Below are 24,434 nucleotides of genomic sequence, written 5' to 3'. Positions count from 1 at the left end.
TGGAGACTTAATAACAGTTATGAGTGCTCAGCCTTAGCTTATGTTTGTCCCACTAGCTCTTATCCCTTATTTTAACCTGTTCCTCTTCATCAAGGTTTTGCCTCAGAAGTTTTTACCTTTTTTCATTCTGTATGTCCTACTCTATGTCTGGCTGGCTGGTGTCTCCCTCCTTCTCCCTCCTTCTCTTCTCTATTCTCCTCCCTGAGCCTAGAGTCTGCCTCCTATTTATTCTCTGTGCCCACTAGCCCTGCCTATCCCTCTAATGCCTAGCTATTGTCTAGTCAGATTTTTATTAAACCAATCAGGTGCCTTAGGCATGCAAGGTGAAACCGCAACATACCTTTACATACTTAAACAAATGCAGTGTAAACAAATGTAACATATCTTTAGATATTAAAGTAATCACAACAGAGGTACAATGGTATATTATAAATTACTTCTTTAAGAAAGATAAATCCATTATGACACAAACCTCCCCTTTTGTGCTGACATAGCTTCAATGTTCACATGTTTCATTATCATTTAATTCTATGCTTTATCCCCACAAATCTAACTAACAAATTTATATGTTCCTTTAATGACAAGAGATTATTTGCTTATTTATTCTCTTCATTTCAAGAACTGGGAAGAGTCTCATATGATACTCCCGGAAATTTAAAAGATAGGCTATATAGTTGCATAGACACTACCAGAAGACACTAGACACCTCAGTCAGAGATGAAGGAATATATTGTTCAGAACTGAAGAGGCAGCAAGAGGTTCATGCTTTCATCCGTTTTCCTTCTCCTTTCATTGTCTCACGGTGATGGAGAGGTGAACCCAGGTACAGAACATATGGTGAATTATCCATCTGCATGCTTAGGAAAACAGTCTGTCAAAATGGCAAAATCTTGGGCTGGCAATGCAATTCAGTTTGTCCAGTACTTTCCCAGCCTGCACAAAGCTGTGGTCTCCATCCTGGGTACCCTATAAGCCAGGGGTTGTGTTTATATTACACACCTGTAATCTCAGCATTTTGGAATCAGTAGGAGGAGGGTTGGGTATTCAAGGTCAGCAGTAGCTACACAGAGAATTTGAATCTTGCCTTGAGACCCTGTCTTAAAAAATAAAACAAAACAAAACCAAAACAACTGTCTTAGTTAATCTTCTACTGCTGTGAAGGGACACCATGACCAAGGCAACTTACAAAAGAAAGCATTTAATTGGGGCTTGATTACAGTTTCAGAGGCTTTGTCCATTATTATTGTGGGAGAGATCATGACAGAACGCGTGACTTTGGAACAATAGCTGAGATTTTGCATCTGATCCACCAGCCCAAAGCAGAGTTGGGGAGCTGTCTAGAAAGGGTGTGGGCTTGTTAAACCTCAAAACCCACGCCGAGTGACACATCTCCCCTAACAAGACCACATCTCCTAAGTCTTCCCTAACAGTTTCATCAACTGCAGAATAAACATTCAAATACTTGAACCTATAGGGCCCAATCTCATTCAAACCTCCACAGTAACAAAAGAAGACTTCGTCTCACAGAGACATACAATTTATTGTGTTGATAAGCAGATAAATCCATCCTCTACTCTAGAGAAGCAAGCACCACAGAAATCCCTCAGTGGCGCCACAAGCAGGATACCCAGAAACACAAGAGACCTAAGAACAATTGCCTTTCAAACTTTACACTTCCGGACCCTGGGCATAATAGAAACATACTCAGTGCTGTAGTGACTTCAATCTGGGAATCATTTTCAAAGAGCACCACACTGACGTCATTATCAAATCACGTGACTAGACTGTTTCACTGCAGCTTCTCAGATACATTTATCATATTTATTTATTTTAGCATGTGTGTGTATGCATATGTACTATATTGCACATATGAAGTTCAAAGATAATTTATATGGGGTGATTCTCTCTTTCTATCATGTAGGTCTTGTTGATCAAACTCAAGTCATCAAACTTGCTGGCACTATCCTTTACCCTTTGAGCCATCTTGCTGGCCTCAAGTTACTTAATTTTAAGAACTTGGAATATTTGTCTGAACAAGACATAGAAAGGCTTTCAGGGCCTGTGTCAATCAACAATAGGCTGAAGAGGACAAGGGAATTAGGTGTTCGTGACATAATAAGCTATAGCTATACCTGAGTGGCTTTAGCCAGAGATGTGGCCACAGGTATGCTGGCAGATAGCTTACAACCTGCTCTCCATTGAAAGACCCTCATCTGTAGCATTTACCTGTTTCCTAGTGTGTCTTATCTGACTGTGTTAAATTGCAAGCTACGGCTATGGCAGGTCTGAGCTGAAAGTGAGGAAACGTGTGTTTGGTCTGCTCTCCAGGGCTACAGGGCCACCTCCAATACACCTCTGGTTGAGCTAGGAAACATGGAACCAGCTTCCCCAGGATCATGCTTTGTCCATTGCTGTGCCTCAGTGTGAGCAGAACTGGTGCAAAGATAGTTGGGTGCTTAGAATAGTCCACATTTGGAACTCAAAGCTTCGTTGTTTTTTCTTTAAAAAAAAAAAAAAAGGGAGGAGGGGGATGAGAATGGGTTCACATCATTGCTATCTACCCCGTGACCAGAACTCCAGGTCCAAGGGCATCTTGGTTTTCATGACCTGTAACAACACTGGAGTAGCAGCCCAAAGTCAGCTGTCTGTGACACATTGTCCTCAAGTTGTAAGGCAGGGAAGCGCTGCATTGCATCTTGTTGCTTTATTCACTCCCAGCAGCCTGCTATTTAATGTACGTTCTCAATCAGCACTGTTTCAAATGCTTTACTTTTCCCCTGGGGGCCATGTTACCAAGCCATGACACCAGGGACTTGCTGCTGGTGGAAGGTGACCAAACCCGCTCCCTTACTAAACTGTTTACAGTTAGCAAATCAGGCTGCCCTGTGTCTTCCTTACATCATTTCCCAAGGTAGGGTAATCAAGTGATGAAGCCTGCAACATGCCAAACTGCTGAGAAGGGATGCGCGTCCTACATGGTCTAGGCAAACAGCAGGCAGGTTGCTGAAGGGGCACCTGTGTCGTCAGTCGATTGGATTGCAGGCAGGCGCGCAGCAAAGGAGAGCCTCAGGTTAATTTCTGTTGTGTGGTCATATCCAGGAAGTCTGTTTCCTAGAAACCACCTATGCCGCTGGCAGGTGTTTCCTCTCTAAAATCAGGGAAATCTATAGTATCGCTGAAAGTCACTCTTGCATCTAGACACACGGAAAAAGGACTGTAAACTGGGGTGTGTGACAGGTGTCTCCTTGGCAACTGCCTAAAGCAAAGGCTTTCCCGCTGTGTGTCTTCTTGTGTCCTTTCCCCATTCGTTCTGATTATGCCTATGTTTGTGTTGAAAAAGGCTGGTTTTGAATAAAAGTTCTATAATACTAGTTGGCAGCTCGCTAGCAGAGGGATTCTTCTCTTTAAGCTCAACATAGATGGGTTTGTCATTGTTTCAATAGCTGCCCTCCCACCATGGGGTGGGTGGGAGCTCCTAGCCGCTCTACCTGAAGTGCCAGGTGCCTCCCCAAGGACCACTTTACAGTCTTCACTTTCACCTCTGTTTGTCAAGAGGACAGAAAACACCCCAGTCGTAACACCGGCAAGAGCATTTGGCCTAGAGAAACAACGAATTGACTTCTCTATTGACCACACAAGCATACCTGTCCACAACAATCATCTGAACCCTGATACGGAAAAGAAATCTGAGGCAATCTTTAACTTTAGAAATACCCAACCTCCAGGTGGATGTGCATTCATACTTGGACATGTTTGCTTCAATATATAAAGAGTAGTTTAAAAAATAATTCTTCCATTCATTAATATTCTTACTTATTAAGAAATATATGTAAAGCCCTATTCTAAATACTAGAGATGAAAGTAAATACATATGGCTTTTGGATGTGCAAAGAGGTATAGTTAGCTCGTCATTTAATGTGTATCTTAAGAGGAACGAACTGGGCACAATGGTAACATGGTTGGTTGGTCTTTGCCTCTTCAATCCAGGTATTTGAGAGCCTGCAGTGGAGCCTGTGGACTCTGTAAGCTTCTTGTCATTTACACAGCCCTGGATAATCTCTTTCTGGAGCATAGGCATGATTTGCAGATGAATTATTTTGTAACACATAATTATTTTGTAGCTTGCCAAACAGACGAGGTAGTCAACTCCAAACCTTCAGGGAGGAGAGATAATTCTATGTTGCACAGTTGCCAGTGCTCTGTCAATCACGGGAGTGTCGATCACTTACCCAGGAAGGTAAAGCAACAGCCTGCATGACCAAGGTGAAGCATAAGGGTGGAGGGGTTCCTGCTCATAGGAATGTTTAAAAACTGTACTGCCGTGATATATTATGACAAACTACAGTATAGTCTATCTTTATGCATTGCATTTGTTGGAATCCCCATAGCACCCACCCCTAGTCAACAGTGGATTAAAACCACAACAGGTCATATGTGATCCTAACTGTACCCTAAGAATCCTACAGTCTCTTTGCAGCTCTCCCATAACCAGGATGCCATGCATAACCAGCATGCCATGCATATCCATCAAGCCATGCATATCCATCAAGCCATGCATAACCAGGACTTGACCCTGGGGTCTTATCTGGGGACACAGGGATCCCTGAGATGAGTTTCCGTTTTTCTCACTAATCTTTCGTCTGTCTTTGAGGTGAACAAGCCAGAAAGGCCTTGCCCTGGAGCTACTCAGAAAATATGAGTGTGTCTTCTGTTGGTGGTGGGGTGCCTCACCAGCAGGAAACCAGAAGCTCTGAGAGAAAGGTTGCTAGACACATGGTCTACAAAGCAGAGGGAGTTAGGCTGAAAAGGCCAGAAACCACCTTATAGCTTTCATGTTTGCCTTCGGACTCGGCTGATTCTCAGCACTAACGGGAGAGGCTTCAATTGTTAAATTTTCAGGGATTAAAATATGCAGCAGGCATCTACCAAACTATAATTAAAAGGAATCTACGATTTCAAGTTTTAAGAAATACAGTTTCTTTGTTATTGGATATTTGATTCCACTTAATGACATTTGAGTCTAGCTATTAAGCAGCTGGCCTTTCATTAATTACAAAGGATTGTATTTTGCAAATTGTGTGTAAATGGAGCCAGAGATTTCCCAGAAAAGATTACTAAGGAAATTAGCTTCAAGCCAAGGTACAAAAGCACGCATAATTTCTCAGTTCTACGGAAGTTTGAACGTTGGCTCTCTAAGGGGAGACCTTATCCAGCATGAGTTTTAATTTAGGGGAAATTGTTTCCAAATAGTAATTGATGCTTAATTATAATAAAGTGTGTGGGTTGCATATTTTCTGCTCAGCAGCATATAGTAATGTATGAGGGTTATTGGAGTACATATAAACCACAGGATAGGTAAAAGGGGGGTGCTATTGGGAACTGAAAGTTCTGGAAAAGGCTACATGTCTACTTAACAATTTGTTAGATAGTGAGCCTGGAGGGTATATAGATATAGTGATTGAGTGGTTAGAAGTTAATCTCTGACAGCTGACATTGTCCTCAATTGTCCCTACCTACGAAAACCACCAAAAGCCATGCTTAGGTTTTATCTCATAAAAATACAGAGGACCATTAGATTATTTTCTTTTCCTATGGAAAAGTATGGTGATTTTTGGAGGCTTGTTTATTATGTCACATGCCTGTGTATGAGGGTATGTCTATGTATAACGTATCTGCGTATTTTGCATGCAGGTGCTCACAGAGGCCAGAGAAGGTTCCAGATTCCCTGCATCTGGAGCTACAGGTGGCTGTGCGTTACCTGGTGTGGGTGCTAGGAACCGAACAGAGGTCATCAGGAAGAGCAGCAAGTGCTCTAAACCACTGAGCCATCTCTCCAGCCCAGCTTTTGTCACTGGAAATATGCACATTCCCCTTTCCCACCAGAATAGTAATCTTTCATAGCCTGAGTATCTCTTTCAAAAACCTTAAATGCCATTGGCTTTTCAAAAATGATGTAAAGATAAATAAGAAGGAAGTCAATGCTTCTGAAAATGTGCTTCAAAGGAATATAGATTTGACAGAGAGAGAGAGAGGAGAGAGAAAGAACTAGATCCAGAGGGCCCTGTCTAAATTGTTAATTTAGCATTACGGAGCTTTATGAGGTCAAATGACCAAGAAAGGAAAAAGTAATTTAGTCGAATACAAAGGGTCTATGACATAGAGGCCATTTATTCTTTAAAATTTTATAGCAGTTCAAATTGGGGGTTTTACCAAAGTTCACAAAGTGGAATGGAGGGTTGGAAAAGACAGTGGAGCAACCACCTCCGTCGTGACCCTCATTAAAGAATCCATCAAGAAATATGGCATTACCTCGACCATCCATAGACCATCTCTATGTCCTTGATTTGTCCTCCTGTGTGATAGGAACAATACTGTTGGGCTGGTCTTAAAACACACACCTTATCACACTGGCGTCATGGCTGAATACTTAGAGGAGAGCAGAGGCAGCCACTTTGTTCAGGGTAAAATGAATCAAGAAGCCAAATGGAGAAGCTGGATAGTAAAAGCAGGAATAATATTAGAATATTTACAACTAAAACATGTGGGGAGAGGCAGATGAGAGGAAAAGCCAGCACTGGATTCTCTCCTTCTACCATGTGGGACCCTGGCATTGAACTCAGATTCTCTGTCTTGGAGGCAGGATCTTTACCTCTGTGGCAAGTCATTGCCCTCCTGTTAGATAGAAGGAAAAGATACACTGCCATATTGTCTGAAGCTCTGAGCATTTCTAGTTGATGAGTGATAATCTTGATGTCTTAGGTGTGATTAAATGTGGGCTAAAAATGCATTTAGGAACTAGTGTTTAATCCTGTATCAGTAGTGGATCTTCAATTACATAGGCAAAGACCATTTTTAAAATTTTATTTGTTTGTTTCTATGCTTATTTATTTATATTTCTTTTACATACCAACCACAGTTTCCCCTCCCTCCTCTCCTCCTGTTCCCTTCTTCCACCTCCCTTCTGCTCCCTCCCCATCCATTCCTCCTCCATCTTCATTCAGATGGGGAAAGGCCTCCCATGGAAGTCAACAAAGCATGGTATATCAAGTTGAGGCAGGACCAAGCTCCTTCTTGCATCAAGGCTTGGCAAGGTATCCCACAATAGGAAATAGGTTCCAAAGAGCCAGTTCATGCATCAGGGACAGGTCCTGGTCCCATGGCTAGGGGCCCTACAAAAGACCAAGCTATACAAGTCACCCAGATGCAGAGGGCCTAACTCAGTCACATGATGGCTCCCTAGCTGTCTGTCTAGAGTCCAGAGTCCATGAGCTCCCTCAAACTCAGGTCAGCTGTCTCTATGAATTTCCTTTCATGATTTTTAAACCGTTGATCCTTCCTCTCTTCACCTGGACTTCCAGAGTTCAACCCAATGCTTGACTGTGGATCTCTACATCTGCTTCCATCAGTTACTGGATGAAGTCTCTGTGATGATAATGAGGGTACTCACCAATCTGATTACAGGGGAAGGCCAGTTCAGGCACTCTCTCAACTATTGCTAGGAGTCCCAGTTGGGGTCATCCTTGTGGGTTCTGGGGAATTTCCCTGGCACATAGGTTTCTTTCTAACTCCATAATGACTGCCTCTATCAAGATATCTCTTTCATTACTCTCCCTCTCTGTCCCTCCCCCAACTTGGCCATCCTGATCTCTCATGTTCCCACCCCCCATCCTCTTCCTTCTACCCCCAGTTTACCCAAGATATCTCACCTATTTCCTCTTCCCAGGGAGATTTGTGCATCCCTCTTAGGGTCCTCCTTGTTACCCAGCTTTTCTGGGGCTGAGGATGGTAGCCTGGTTGTTCTTTGCTGTATATGTAATATCCACTTATAAGCAAGTACATACTCTAACAGCTATTCACTCTTAACAGTAATATAAAACATTGGTAGCTTGGGAAGGGAACATGTTGGCTAGTTTACATTCAGAGAATAGGGACATGCATGATCATTGTCAGAACAGTTGTGTTAAATGTGTGTGAAAATTAATACTAAGTGAAGAAGTGAAACATTATTATGCATTAGCCAGTAGAGGATTAAACAAAAAAGATTTAGAATGGCTCGTTATTAATCTCTCACAATCTTAAACGTTCCTTGATTCTAAGACAGTGAATCATACAGCGATCCCAACAACTGTCTTGGAGAATTAATCAGAAGTGCTAACCATTATTTCTATTTTAGGGATTCAATTAATTTAACATCTCTTTTGTATAGAGTCAATCTGTTTTCTGTTATCCGACAGAAATCAGTTATTCAATGTACATTAGTCTATTAGTCATCAGCCGTTCTCGTATGGAAATCAAACCACTTTGTCTTCAAAAAGATCAACCTTTGGGAAAAATGCTTGCTGTTTTCTCCTTGTAGATAATCTTCTCTTCAATTATTGTATTTTAACCAACAGAAAAAACTATTTATGCTTTCATTATAAACAGTGACTTAAAGCATATATATGTATATGTATATATATATATACTAAAGAATGATAACTATACCTAAGTAATATACAATATATAACATACTTAACATTTTTAATAAAAATGCTTAATATCCACCCATCAATTTGTGGAAAAAAACACAATATATTAATTATATTCATCATGGTGTCTGTATCTCACTTAGACTTTATATCCTCTAGTCAGTATTTCTCTGATCCCACTTGTGTGCTGCTCAACCCAAATCCAGATAACTGTCATTTCACAGAGTCAATGATTTTAAATTTCTCCTCTAGAGAAACCTGGTATCCTTCACAGTCATCCTCATTGTCACAAACACTGGGATTTCCTCTTCTAAATAGCCAGATAGCATTCTGTGACACACCATATTTTCTTTGTCATTCATCTGCATGTGGAATCTACATTCATTTAATCATTTCTGCTCTTATGTGTAACGTGGCAATAAACAAAGGGGTATAAACATCTCTTGGCATGTCTATGCCACTTCCTATGGCTAGATCGCAGTAACCAAGTTTTCATTCTTTTACAATCACTGTGCTTGTTTATTTTCTGAGGACTCCTCGTACTATTGCACATGATGACTAGTCTATTTTACAAGCCACAAAAGCATACAAGTTCCTCTTCTTCAATGTTCCTCACAACACCATTCTTTGTTTTATTGATAATAGCCATTTGAGCAGATGTAATGGGCTCCCCTGAGGACACTGCACGGAGCCCTGGTGATGAGGAACACTAAGCAGTTTTCATATACTGTCTGCTGTTGTATTCTCCTAGCATCTTCCTGGAGTTCTTTTTCCAGTCTCTGTGTGTTCAGTATGTTATTAGGACTATTTAAGAACATTAATAGAGCTAGAAAGATGGCTCATCAGTTTAGGACACTGGCTGCCCCAGCTCGCACATGGTGACTTGCAACCAACTGTAACTCTCCCCAGGGATCTTATTCTCTCTTCTCTCCTCCACAGGCACTGCATGCCCGTGGTGCACATGCACAAATGCAGACAAAATATCCATACATTTAAAATAAATTATATATTATCATATATATTGCATACTTAATCAGAACACTACACTGAAGCCCACCAGGTACAGTTACTGGCATTACAGTTAAAATAACATTCATTTAAGTCTTTTACAATATGCATTATAGCACATGCCTGTAATCCCATACACTTTGGAAGTGAAGATCATACATTTTAAGGCATTCGGGGGCAACACAGAAAGTTCTAGAAGACCCTAGGCTCTATAGTAATACTATATCTCAAAAAGCAAATAATAATTTCAAAGCTTGTATAATAGAGCAAATGTCCTTCCAGCAAAATTTCTTCTTGATTTATGTACAAAATCACATTCATTTTGTCAGGTTCATTTGATTCTTGATTTTCCTGAGAGTTCCCTGGTAGCTTGTCACCATGGACTGTGCCCCATTTGTACTGTCTGCAGTCTAAGTGGCTCCCATGTCTAGCCACAATTCTTGTGTAATAGCGGGGAGCTATTGATGGAGAACTGGGGCATTTACACCATGGAATGTGTTTTCTAATCTGAAGATAATAGCTCTCATGAGATATTTTGAAAACAACCCAAATATTATCCAGAGCTCTGGCTTGGCCAGGCAGACTGCTCACCTCATCCCGGCTAGAGCCTACTTGCCCATAAACACATGAGGACTAAGGCAGAATAATCCTGCAGTAAAGTCAAATTCGGCCCTATATCAGCCACGTGATCTGGACAAACAGACTGTCTAACTTCCAGTTTCATGAACTGTCGAATTGAATTTGCTGTGGCCTCAACTCATCACCATGAGTGATAATGGAATGATCCTATCTTCTTGTCATTACAGCTTGGTGTGCTTTCGGGTATGGCCTCAAATCCTACCACTGCTATTTCAGGTAGTGCCTTCCAAATGATTCTGAAGGGCTCTAGTTCTCCTGTTCCTCATTCCTAAAACGAGGGACGTAGTTATCAGTACTACCTAGTAATCCCTTAGAAGAAAATGAAATCCGCATGCTTTGGATTATATGCGAATGTCAATGTCAATTGTAATTGTATTCATTGTACCTGGCACCTGGCAAGCCCCACACTGATTGTCAACCGTCTTTAGCTAGTTTGTTGGCCGCAGTCAGAGGCATGGTAATCCAATCAACAACAGCTAAAGTGCTGCCATTAAAATGCATTTACTTAAAATGAGTCCTCTCCTTCGGTTACTGGTGTACCAGATGTTTCGGCAGGCATCTTCTTCTGACCCCCTCGTTACAGAGTCTAGGGAGTTGTTGGACTTGAGTACTGCCCTTGACCTCCAATCTGAAGGCCACCGGGCCTTTGCCCACTGTTATGTTCAGTCTTTAAAGTTTAGTCTTCCTCACCTCTCTCCTGGTGAGATTGCTTCTGCATTTTGTAGATTTACAGGAGGTATCAAGTACACTCATTGCATTGTGAAGCCAGTGAGCAGACTTCATTATTTTTCACTGCTGAGAATCTAGCCCTCATCTTCATAGGCAAGAACTCTACCATCAAGCCACACACCTAGCCTGGGGTCTAAGTTTACAGGAAATCTTTATTAATGCTAGATGGATAAGCCTATATATATATATATATATATAGATATATATATAGATAGATATATATATAACTTCGTTTTAGTATATTATATACAACCTTTTTATAGTGATGATGAAATTGTAAAAGTAAAAAGAAATAGATACTTGATCTTAAATGAAATGACAGGGGCCTATCTGTGAGGGTTAAGAATCCATTTTGATGGTCAGGATGTAATATATGAGAGAATAAAAAAATCCTCTACACACACACACACACACAAATGAATTTATTTTGTGGGCTCAAGTAGTAGCTCAGTGGTTAACATTGCTTACTGTTCTTACAGAGCCCCTGAGTTTGGTCCCAACACTGGGTGGCTTTACAACTCCAGTTTGAAGGGAACTTGGTCTGGCCTCTATGGTACCAGCAAAACACGCACACACACACACACACACACACACACACACACACACAGACACGAGAGAGAGACAGAGACAGAGACAGAGAGACAGAGAGACAGAGACAGACACGTTTAAGTTCTTTTACCTTGCACTCACTATTCTGCAGCACTCAGGTTTTGCTTAGGTCTTTGTATGTCGATTCTCTGCTAAAACAGTCACAGGACAGAAAAAAAAAGGCCCAAGAAGTGTGTGAAACTTCTCAAACATCTGTCAGTTTAGCTTAAGTTTCTGAAAATCTTCTGGCAATTTCAATCATACTCTGTAAGAAAACAGGGCAAAAAATTTTTAATGACAATTGATAGGAAATAAAGCACACAACTCGATTGCACAACACAGCTGCTTATACAATCTCTTCCTCAATCATTGTCTTAATTGACCATGTTTCTTGATATGGCTGTGGCAGTTATATTATTTACAAGTCAAAACATTTTGAGATATCTGAAGGCAGCAGTTAGTATGATGGATGTGCAGTGCTGTAGAAGTTATTAGCTAATGTATACTTCATATTGTTATGGCTCACAGGGAGACGTGGAGACATTTCTTAGACTCACAGCCTAAAATTGGAGTGAATGATATAGAAAATCCCATTAAAACTGCTTTGCATAGCAAGAAATCTCTGTGCTTGTGAGCTGTGGAGAAGGTAGGAATTCAGGGACTTATACTAAGAGCGTGTTAGTGAGCTTCGTGAAGATGGGTGTGAAGAAAAGTAAGCTTATGGCTTTTCCCCTTCCTAGTCTGCCGCTTTTTAGTGTTCAGAAGAACACTCAATATTTACACCACAAACCACAGGTGAAAAGATGGTGGATGCCACCTGATTGAAAATTTCTGTGATTTACATAGAGATTAAAGCAATACGCTTCATGTCAAAATATACACAATTATTAGTCAATTAAAAGCAAATGATAAAGCAGAAAACATGAAGACAAAATGTTATTCTGGTATAAAAAAAGTGAAGTAGAAAAGGAGCAAAAAAAAAGGAGGGGAGGAGAAAGAGAAAGGGAAGAAAAAGTTGAGCCACCAATACCACTTTTTTGTAAGCCAAATCTGAAGCTCTGACTCACTGTGACTGTTCCAAGCCATGGCCTAGAGTTCTCAGTTTGAATTATTCTGGGAAGTAGCTAAACTTTATTGAGTTTGGGGGACTTTGGGGTGGGGTCTTTTGGTTTTTCATTTTGCTTGACTTCAGTTTCTTTTCTTGAACTGATGTCTCATTCTGTTGTTGTCCAGAATTGCTTAAACACCTGGGCTCAACTACACTGTCCCTCCACCTCAGCCTCCTATTATCCGAGACAAAGGCTCAGGCCACACAACTGGCTCGTGTGTTAGCATCTTCGCCACGCTGTGAAAAACAGGATTGTGGGTCTCATGAGCGAAGCAGGTCACTTTCCTGCTTGTCTCTCTTCTTCCATCCATGTTGATCTCTGACCACATTTGCCCCTCTCCTTTATCCTATGACTTAAGTCAGGCATGTCCAACCTTTCGACAGTGTGACTCAATGGCATCTAGAAAGTTCATGAACTGTGCAGTCCAGTTGTGTTTTAAAGCCTCATATTTCTAAGAAAGCTCATGACTCTGTGTAGGGCCACATTCAAACTGCAGCTGCCAACTGTCAAAGCACTTCTCCAACACTGGCACTTTGCTATCCCTATGATATTCCCCAAGCTTCACATTCACGGCATCAGTTGATGCTTGTCTCTAAATTTGGTTGTGCCTCTATGATCCCTTCATTGCTGCTTTATCATCATTGCTAGTTTACTTTTATTACTAGTTTATGAGTTGTACAATAAATTTGAAGATTTATTGGTCTACAATTACCAAACCAATAATTGAACCTATGAAAGGTATTGAAACTAAAACTATGACCGCTAGGGGGAAAAATTCCAGTAAGACAAAGCGGTCCCCTGTCAAGCTAAATGTCACAGAAGAGGCCATTTTTTGTGTCAGTGGGAATGGGCCTCTAAAATACCAATAACCTGTCATCAATTCTTATAGTCCATCATGGAGGCAGAGCTGCCAGGCCACTGCGATCAGCAGGAGCTGAGCTGCTTATGTGAGTAGGCTGGTCCTCAGATGTGCAAGGCATCAACAGAGATTTATAGACCACGTCCCCATAGGGAGACACTGTCATCAGATTTTATAAGTTAATTGGCAGTGCAGAATGACTCGATTTGGTGCAATGAGAAACGAACATTGGAGTTAAAGTGTAACTCAGTTGGTAGAACACCTGCAGACGATGCCCAAGGTTTGACTGCCAGTATCATATAATCAGGCGTGGTGGCACAGACCTGTCATCCAGCACTTGGGAGGTAAAAACAGCAGGATCCTCCTGTCTCCACGCCCCCACCTTAGATATGGGGTTGTAGGTGTTTAGGGGACATCTAACTTTTTGCAGTGCTGAATTTGAACTCTAGTCCTCATGCTTAAACAGCAAGTGCTCTTAACCACAGAGCCATGCTGCCAGCCCCGTAGTATTTCCCTCGCTTGTATATTCATTGCACTCGTAGAAGTTCATTTAATCAACAGACTTGAGATGAATATTTAGTTGACCTAACCTTTGTTACTGTTACAAAATAAGGACAGTAAATCGTTTAATCCCATGCATTTATTTGTGAGAGAAATTCAGGTAAGAGAAGCCTATGGTTTAGGGCTTGAAATTTGCCCATGGTTCGGGAACCGCTATTGTGGAGCTGGGTCGCTGTCGATGTAGCACACAGAACAACAACAACACAATGGAACTTAGGTGGCAAAGATGTCTTTACTACTCTTGCACCAGGAATGCTTTGGTTGTGGTTTCTGCTGGCGACAACAACGTCTGTGTCCCTAAAATTTTTGACTCTACTCTCAGTGATACTGACAGGAGAAAAACATGTCTACCCAGGCCGTGTGCATTTAAGGTTTCCACACGTGGGGTCTCCACACAAACCGTCAGCAGGTGCAGCAGCTGGAGTTTCACCCTGGACAAAAACCTGGAGTCTTAGACCTTTACCATTTTGGAAATGAATTGAAAACAATGATCTCCACTTGATATTTTCACAGCCTTTATATAAACAGTGGGGACTTTTTTCCTCATACAATGTCATTTCAGCTGTTGAAATCATTGCTTTTTTTTGTCCCCACTCAGGGCTGGGCGTGGACTCTATGGAATAGATAGCATGCCTGATCTCCGCAGGAAAAAGACATTGCCTATTGTACGGGATGTGGTGAGTGACTCTGGCTTCATTCTCCCTGACTGCATGCCTTGATGTTTCCTTTGTTAAAGTGTAAAGCCTTTCTCATTGACTACTTAGCTCATAAATATTTCATGGGGTGAAGTATGCAAACCCAGAGCCTGCCCAGCACTAACACATTCATTATTTTTTAAAAAAAAAAATGCATCGAATGAAAGAAATGACTCTAACCTTTCAACTGCTTTTGATATCAGTGGAAATTATACATTTTTAGTTAATTTGGCTTTAAAATTGAGCCAGAAGAAAGAGGAGAGAAGACCAAGTAAGCTGTTGGAGCTGTTGGAGCTAGTCTTTGATGTTCAATACTGTGAAGGATTACAAGATTAACTTACAAAGTTTAAAGCTTGCTTTGGATTTCTACACTTTAACACAGTAGACTTCAGACTTTATAATGGAAACAGATGGTGCTAACCAATCTTCTTACATGTGAAAAACGAGTCTAGCTAAATTACTAAGCTCTTCCATCAAAAGAAGATTGCTGTTTCCAAGTCATTAAGGTTTGTGTGGTCCTGAACATGACTCGGAGGCTCATCCTCCTGCAAGGAGGAATTCTGAGACCACTCAGAAATGCCAAGACCAGACCATGGAACAGTGGTCTATGTTCTCTCATGAAAAAAAAATGCTTAGACCTGGAGAGATCTTTCAATGGTTATGCACATTGCATATTGTGGTATACATACACTGATGCACACATACACATAACTGAAAAATAAATCTTAAAAGGAAAAGCCCTTCTGAATGTCAAACACCATTGCTCTATCATCCAGACTTCCTACAGGCTAGGTATGATGTCCCCACACAAAACAAGGTCTATGGGCATGTAATACTCTTAGTAATTTAATATCAGAATTTACTTTATACAAAAATTAATATCACTTTTAGCATCAATGTGGATAACTTTTATATTAGCAACATTTTGATTTTGCTAAGAAAACCACTAAAGGCAGTCACTTTAATTTTGAAATGAAATGTTATGGGGCTAGAGGTTAACCTCTGTGGTTAAGAGTACATGCTATCTTTGCAGAAGACCAGAGTTCGGTTTATGGCACCCATATCAGCTGTCTCACAATCATCTGTAACTCCATCTCTGAAATCTGGTACCCTTTTCTATACTCTGTAGGCACCTGCATTCATTGGTGTGCATGTGCACATGCAAGCACACACACACACACACACACACAAACTAAAATTAATTCTCCAAAATGTTAGTTAATTAAGATGGCGCCCTGTATGATCCTGCAGTGGAAAGCAGGGCACATGATGGAGTTAGCTCAGATTCTTGTCAGGACAGCGTGGAACTTTTATAACTAAGGGAACATTCCCATGCTTTACCCATTTCTCATATGTTTAATGATTTAAATGTTGTTTCCTTTTGCTCCTGGAATCTTCAGGCCATGGTAAGTGCTTTTCAATTTATTTCACCATTCTCTGATCTTCTCACACAGACACTCATTTTAATCATGAGATGAAAGAGGGCAAGGTGGTGAAATAGAGCTACTCTGGAATAAGTTTTAGTTCCCACATGTGCCTGTAATTCCAGCACTCAGAGGGTAGAGAGGGATGAACTGTCCATGAGTTAGAGACTGACTTGGTGTACATAATGAGTTCTAGGCCAGCCAGGGCTACCTAGCGATACACGCATACACACATGGGATCTGAGTATATTGTTAAATTCTCCAAGAATCTAACATTAAGTCTAGTTCTGTATATATATATATATATATATATATATATATATATATATATATATATATACATATACATATATATACATACACATATATATATATACAGCAAAGCTAAACACAAATGAAATGTAAGAAAAACACAAAATTAGGAACAAATACTTCATACTGGTTAATTTTAACTGTCAACTTGACATAGCCTGGAATCACTTGAGAAGCAAATCTTAATGAGGAATTAAGCAGATTAGGTTAGCTTGTGGACAATTAATCTATAAGTGACAGATGAAAATCCAGCCCTTTGTGGGTGGCACCATTCCCTAAGTAGGGGAGTCTGGAGAGTAAAAATGAGGAGGAAGCTAGCAAATCAGGCTGCCATTATTTTCTCTCTGCTCCTGACTATGGATGTGATGTAACTAGCTTCTTGAGTTCCTGCCTTAACCTCCCCGATACGATAGACATGGAATTATAAGCCAAATAAACCTTGCTTCCCTAAGATGTTTTATCCCAGTGGCAGAAGTGAGTAGGCATAGTTATTAGGGGTGAAGAGTACAATTATCATGGGTAAAACCTTCAAAAGTAATCCCCTTCAGGTTGACACTGTGGGTAGAAGATGGACATGGGGTAACTTGTTACTTTGCATGCATATAGCTTCATCAGTGTGGTGTCATTATCCTGAGGGTTGGGCTGAAGAGATGCACTGTTCCCACCTGACTTCTCTATGCTCCTGGTAGGATGGCATGTTCTTATCTCATCCGGATCTTCTTATTTCTAAATTTCTCTGTAGCAGAGATGTTTCTGATAGCATGGTGTTTGGGTAGGAGGCAGATAGTGACAGTTCCGTTTATAAGAGTGGAAATGGAAAGGTCTCGAATGCTATTGAAGATGATGCCCATCTGGGTGCTCATTCACTTGATAAGGGTGTGCGAGAGACATATCCCCACTAGATAGGAAAAATATTCTAGGAAACACCCAGGAGTCATGCAATGTCAGGTACAGCTCAGATCAGCTCTCCAGTCAGGCTGGGTAACATCAGTGCACATGTTTCTTGACAGATTGTAACGGTACCCCAGGGAACAGAAAACTTCTAGAAGCCTCTTTCTATCCCAGAAACTTTTAAGTAGTCCTATCTCTTGGATGTACTTCAGTTTCATGAAGGCTCAAATGCCAAGTTTAGGGGTCTCTGGTTTTAATAGTCAGTGAGTTCCATTCATAGTGGTAGGATGGCAAAGCCCCTTTTTACTAAAACAGTGACAACTAGCATTATTACATCTTTGCCTTCTGAAATGCATGCAAGCCACCTCTGCCGTATATTAATCCATCATAATCCTATCTATTTCAGACCCTGGCTGCCCGGAAATCTGGTCTGTCACTTGCTATGGTCATCAGGACATCACTGAACAATGAGGAGCTGGTAGGTGCCTGGCCAGTTACTAGCTGTACTGATTAGTCCCCCAAGAGCACAGCCATTCTATTTGAGATACTCCCTTGTCATGTGGCCAAATGTCCACGAGTGACACAAGGAAAGCCTGATTGGTCCCAACTAAACTTCCTGCAAGCTCCGGCTTCACTACCGATGATGCTCACACACATTTTAGTTTTATGGCTGTTATTCTATGCTGAAACAACTTATCTGTTTTGCTTCCTCTGGACAACTCCTAAAGGTATTTTACACTGAAGTTTCCCTTTAGTTAAGGCAGCATCTCCCTTCTGGTTGAATTGCTATTTCCCTGCTCTAACATTTCACTATCACCTCTATAGTATGGTATGGTATAGTATGGTGTGGTATGCTATGCTATGCTATGCTATGCTATGCTACGCTACGCTATGCTATGCTGTGCTATGCTATAGTCAGGCAACTAGATGCCAGAAAATGAATATTCTTATATGTAAAGTGAAGTAGTAGCAAAACAGAGAATTAAGGAATGCATATGTGCTTATCATTTGGCTAACACTAGCTTGGTGAATAACACCAATGAGATACTGTTCTGTTCCTTATTACAAAGGATATGAGGATTTCACACGAACTTCTCCGCGTGGACTCTGATGCTCTGGAAGGCAGTCGTGTGTGCCATCCATTGTTCTCATTAAATTCTCATCACCATTACTTGGAACAATGCTGGGCACAAGGTAGATGTTTTATAAGGTCTTGTTGGATGTACAAACCATCCTGCTTAGAAGACACAAGGAGGATGCCAAGATCTAGGTCAGCGATTCTTAAATCTGGCTCATTAGAAGCCCAGAGGGAGCTCTGAAACCTGCTGAGAGCTGGTCACTCCCAGCAGTTCTGGTGTAATTGGCTCCAGGTACAGCCTGGGGAGAGAGGCCTAGTTAACAATGTGTGCCTTGGCTGTCCTGTAGAAGGGGCTCAGTCCTGCTCACCCTGACAGGGTCCTTTCTTACAGGAACTAATATTTCTAACTTTTCTCTATCTGCCATCTTCACAGGACAAAAATTCTGTGAACATGGCATATCACGTCTTACTGTCATTATACTTGACATTTACTAACAACGTATTTCATATTTTTCGCTCTGCTTCTTGTCATTGTCTTCTTGCATCTGTAAATTCTTCCTTGTATCTTTCTATAAGATGTAGCCCCTGTGCATGCACACGTGCGCAAACACACACACATGTACACACACAACTACTCATTCAGAGGTGTGGAGAGATAGAGAGACTATTGCTATTCCTTGCACACATTCATCTGAATATCTGTGGGTTGCAGCCCGTTGATGCATTTTCTCCCACTCAAGCACTAACCAGGCCACTGCCTACTTAGTTTCAGTTCAGAGGAGACCGGGTGTAGGCAGGGAGGTATGGCTATAGTCTTGATACATTTTTCAGTTGTGGTACATGATTAAAAATTCTGTGGTTATGTTCTCAGGGACTTTTATTTATGATACTCTGTAATACTTTGAGTATAATTTAGATACAACATGAAATTCTCTGCTTCCAGTAGAAGAGAAAAACTCTTACTGAATTTCAAGTGTTTTGGTCATTTTCTTCTGAGGAAATAAAGTTGAAGGATTTTTCTAAGAAATTCTGCATTTTTATTTTTTCTTATTTTAAAATATGACTTCCTTCTTTTATTACAACTTGATGGCAGAGTGTTTACCTAGCCATAGACCCTAGCCATAAACCCTAGATTCCATCCCTGGTAAAACACACACACGCACACACACACACACACCCCACAATCAAAAAGCCTACTTGTGAAACCTTTGGTTACTACAATATACCATGTCATTTAAAATGTGAATATTTATTACAGTGAACAATAGAAGTGAGTTGGATGCCTCTGAATTTCCTGAGACCTAAGACAAGGAAAACATCTTCCTTTCAGAAGTAAATTACCTATCAATCTATTTGTCAGCAATCTAAAAATACCGCTTTTCTTGGTGAACAGAGCCCTGAGCTGAAGATCTGTCTGGGGTGTTGGGCGGATGAATAGACTGCTTTAGCTCCCTCTCAAATCCACCAAGCTCATTTCCCTGGGGCCCCTGTCTTGAAAAGTAATGAAATATGACTTGTGTAGAGCAGGCATATTAAATGTCACTCCTGACAAGCTGTCGAGTTCGGTCATTACATGGGCAAATGACATAAATGCTGAAGTGAACAATTTCCACGCTGCATCTCTGAAGTCCTCCTGGGCACTCTTAACCGGAAAGCCAGGGCATTGCCTGTGCACAAAGGGAATGATCTGCCTGCCTGGGAAACAGCAGATAGTGACATTTCAGTATTAGAGAGAGAGGGATGGTCAAAAGCACAGTCATCTCTTCCAAGATAGGAAATGGCTCTAATGTCTCCAGTAACACACGGACAGTCAGCTTCATGCACAGGAACGCCTCCTGTTCTCCTTGCGGATGAGGCTGAGAGTCCTTTCTCAAAGTGCTGACATGGAAATCAGCAGTCGTGACACAGTTCAAAATGATGTCTTTTCACAAGCACTCTTACTGATCTGACTTCTGTTCTTCAGCACGTGTTTGCTAGGGACCGAACTCAGGTCCTCTGCAGGAGCAGCCTGCACTCCTCATCTGTGAGACATCTCTCCTGCAGCATCCTCTGGTCCTTAGGAGCACAGTCTTTGGCTTGGAACTTGGGAACCCAGTTTCCCAGTTCACTAGCTCTAAGACCTCAGGCAATCCACAAACACTCTCCTGGCCTTGAATTTTTAATATGTTTACCAATATAAATCTATTGTTTTCTGTATATATTATATTACACAAATATGCAATATATTTTATATATTATATATCCACATACACATATATAATATATGTGTGTATAGGTACCTTCTTATGCACATATTTACATTAATAAATCCAAATAACCTTTGGTAAGCAACCAGGAGCTTCCCTTTTTCCAGATCTAGGACCGTTTGCATAAGTAAGGTGCTGTGCCAAACTTGCCTTAAATCACCAGAACTGGATGCTTATTTGAGGGTGGTGGTATGGCCCTTGCATCTGTTCATCTCATGTAGCCACTACAGCCATGGTCTTTAAACTTTGGTTCTCGACTTGGCTTTGAATCTTTGCTCATGTCAGCTGTAGAAGGTTGTCTTCTGTACGGATGCTCTTGTCGTGGCCTGTGCTAAGAATTATCCCCGGCCTCACGCCCACTAGGCCTGCACTTTGCCACTGACTGACAATTCCGAGCTCCTTTGTCTACATTTGAGAATCCAATACTACTTAATTGAGTGTATAATTAAGATTTGTAAAGACATGTGTCGTATAGCCCTATTTTTATCTGTTTATATTTTCTCAATTTTGTAAAATCAACACTATAAGAAATTCATTTTTGACTACTCAAAGTTTTCTTTCCTTTCTTTTCATTGTTTTCAATCCAGTCTTTAATTTATTTCCTCTATCCCTTTCCTGTCCATTTTATTTTATTTTATTAAGTTTGAGAGAAGGTCTCATCTCTATAGGCCAGGCTGGCATCATACTCAGCAGCCCTCCTGCCACAGCCTCCCTAGTGATGGAATCGAAAGGCTGAACCACCATACCTGTGACCATCAAATTTATTTCCTTTGTTAGCTGGTTTTAATTCATTCTTTACTTGCCTTGTATTTACTTTGAAACTGATTTCCTAATTTATAGAGTCGAACCTATATTATATTTTAATTGCTTTTATTAACTTACAAAGGGGATATTTATAAAATAGAGGAAGTAAACATCAATAATTATATATCCATGTGCGCATCCATTTTGGCAATAATAAATGCATGGTCCATGCATTATTTTAAGCCCTTGCTGTGTCACATAGGACAGGAAGTACTGTTCCTAAGAGCAATGGTTGCCTCCTTCCCTGACACCCACTGAAAACAACCAGCTCCGGTGGGGTTCAGGGTCCCAAAGAGGAGGCCTGAAGTAGCAAGGAAAGGAGACCGACACCATCTGAAGCTGTCCGCTAATTGACAATAGGCTACACCTTATAGACTCTAGAATTGCATTATAGTTTAAATAAATATCAAGATCTCCAGTCAGCTTTCCATGATGATTATACTAATGAGTTTATTAATTCACTCTGAAATTGTGTCTGTTTTTACACTCGTAAACTTGTAGTGGTGTTGAGTCTTCCTGTGCAAAGGATATTTAAAAGGTCACATCGTACACAGTGTTTGCTCTGTGGACCTCACTAATGCTTGTGTCTATGAATAGAAAATGTGTGTGTGCCGCAGGACAGCCGTGCACTTCTTTCCCGAAAGGTATGCACTGAGTGCAGGACCATTGCTTCAAACAAGAATCTTACTTTTCTTTTGGGGTACGCAATGCTGCTGATTTACATAATCTCGCGAGGGAACCCCAGAGAGTACCATGAAATCACCAGTTAGACAATAGCAGGGGACCAAGGAGGAACATGGCACAGAGGCAGCTGAGCTTTGCTCCTGATGTGTCTATTAACGTTGGCAGATGGCGGGCTGATGGCGGCTTAGGACACCACTCGCTGCTTTTGGCGAGAAGCCTGACTGCTTTGTTTTCAGAGTCACTTTATATTCTTCTGATACTTACAATCGCAAAGGCTACTTATTCCCGTCCAGTGTCCTGACTCTTCGAAAGATAACATGCTAAAGGGACACCTCAGTTTCTCAGTACGGAGATTTTTCAACCCAATACTTGTGTAGGGTCTGAGAAGCCCATTTACTCTTCAAAGCTTTTTAAAACACAGATAGTTCTTACTCCCCTTTAGAGAGTCAAAGGGCTGTCTGAACACACTAAAAATGGCCTTATCTGTTAAGCAATATAAAAATAATATTATTGTTTTCCTACTCTTACATCGATAAAACACTGGAAGGGCAAGCATCGAACCATGCCTAGCTCAGAGAAAAAGAACCGTAACTGTGTAATGTTTAGTATTGATTTCAGTGTCTCTCCAGTTGATAAATTATTTTATGGGGCATGTGATTTATTATAATTTGAAAACACATGTCTTTTAGAATGTAATGTCTGTTGTAAAAGTTTCGAAGTTTTAAAATAGATTAGCAACAAGCCATTACCCAAAGAAATCTATTTAAGTATTATGTACTTTTATTAAATCACTCTGGCTAATTGTTCAGTGAATTTTTGTGATTCACCAATGGCTATTATAATCACCTGCCTGGACAGTACCAATCAGATTTAACTTTTATCTACAGCAAGACTTTTCTTAAGAATTGGTGATTTAAAAAAAATGTTTCTATGTAATGTGTGTTGAAAACCATTCTTTGCAGAACAAATTGCATAAAGCATTGTTTGAAGAGTGAAATATTAGCAATGTCCCCCAGTCAGGAAAGAAAGGTCTGGATAGAATCTGAAGTGGCATGGAAATATTTCTAGAGGGTCGTGGCTAGCATCAAGAATGCCATCCATATACGTAATAATTTTACTATGAGCTGGTAAGGTTAGTCGTGTAAATTAGTATCCTCCTTGAGTTTGTGCTATAGTGATATAGTCATGAGCAGGTGGTTAGTGCCATGGGGAGCTATGGAAGAACCTGTGTGAGAGCAGAACCACATCCAGTCTGGAGGACTACTGGGGTCTCTTTAGTTAAAATAACCAAATTGGATCTTAAAACAGAATAATAAGCAAACAGAATTACTTACATCAAAATCAAAGGTTCTCTTTCACAAAATCGCAAGTTCGGGTAAAATGGTCTGTTTTGTGTTGAGATCTCCCCAATTCCCTGACTTGCTTTGCCTCGCTTCTTCTCTCCTCCTCACAGAAAATGCACGTCTTCAAGAAGACCTTGCAGGCGTTGATCTACCCCATTTCTTCTACCACCCCACACAACTTTGAGGTCTGGACCGCTACCACGCCCACCTATTGCTACGAGTGTGAAGGGCTGCTCTGGGGCATCGCGAGGCAAGGCATGAAGTGCCTGGAGTGCGGGGTCAAATGTCACGAGAAGTGCCAGGACCTCCTCAACGCCGACTGCCTGCAAAGTGAGTGCTCAGGCTGAGGAAACCAGCTGTGTGTCTTTACCCTAGACCGCCACACCCCTGGTCATCAACATACTGCATGCACTTTCTCCTCCCACATATACAGAGAGATGCTGATGGCCCATCTAGTCAAGGAGTTGATGGTTTATCCTCCACTCCTGTTCTCTTCTCTCTTGTGATAAAACACTCTAACCAAACATGGAGAAGACAGGGTTTAGTTTGCCTTGAAGATCACAGTCTATCATTAAGGGAAATAAGGATGGGAATTCAAATAGGACCCGAAGCAGAAAGCAAAGAGGAATGTGGCTTTTTGGCTCACTCCCTGGGTTATGCACAGCTAGCTTTTCTAGAAAGCCTAGGAGCACCTGCCTAGGGAACAGCGCCACCCAAAGTGGTCTTGGCACTCCTATATCAGCTAACCATGAACACAGTCCCTCACCAATAATATGTCCATAAACCAAGATGATTCAGGCAATTCTTCAGAAGTTTCCTTTCCCCCAAGTGACTCTAGATGGTGTCAAGCAGACAAGGAAAACTAACTAAGGCATCCCCACAGGATTGAACTGGGAATTAGACAGCGCTGGAATCCTTAGAGGGAGTTGTCATGCTGAAAGAGCATCAGTATCCTCAGCTAGAGTAGACCCTCAAAGTGACCTCCAGTCTGTTCTG

At 41.1% G+C, this 24,434-nt stretch overlaps 1 protein-coding gene across 4 annotated transcripts in view; it reads left to right on the top strand.

The window, feature by feature from the left end:
- The window catches only part of Unc13c (unc-13 homolog C), a 445,873-nt gene that overhangs the window by 159,638 nt on the left and 261,801 nt on the right, over positions 1-24,434 (top strand). For all 4 annotated transcript variants that reach the window (XM_087905372.1, XM_087905373.1, XM_087905375.1 and 1 more), the window contains 3 exons: positions 14,560-14,638; positions 17,690-17,761; positions 23,549-23,768. In XM_087905372.1, coding sequence (XP_087761498.1) covers positions 14,560-14,638; positions 17,690-17,761; positions 23,549-23,768 — 371 coding nt within the window. The remainder of the gene's footprint in view (positions 1-14,559; positions 14,639-17,689; positions 17,762-23,548; positions 23,769-24,434) is intronic.

Source organism: Myodes glareolus, chromosome 4 (assembly GCF_982192425.1).
Source record: "Myodes glareolus chromosome 4, mMyoGla1.1, whole genome shotgun sequence".
Lineage (NCBI taxonomy): Eukaryota > Metazoa > Chordata > Mammalia > Rodentia > Cricetidae > Myodes > Myodes glareolus.
The sequence above is the reverse complement of the archived record's forward strand: the minus strand, read 5'-3'. Positions and strand labels throughout refer to the sequence as shown.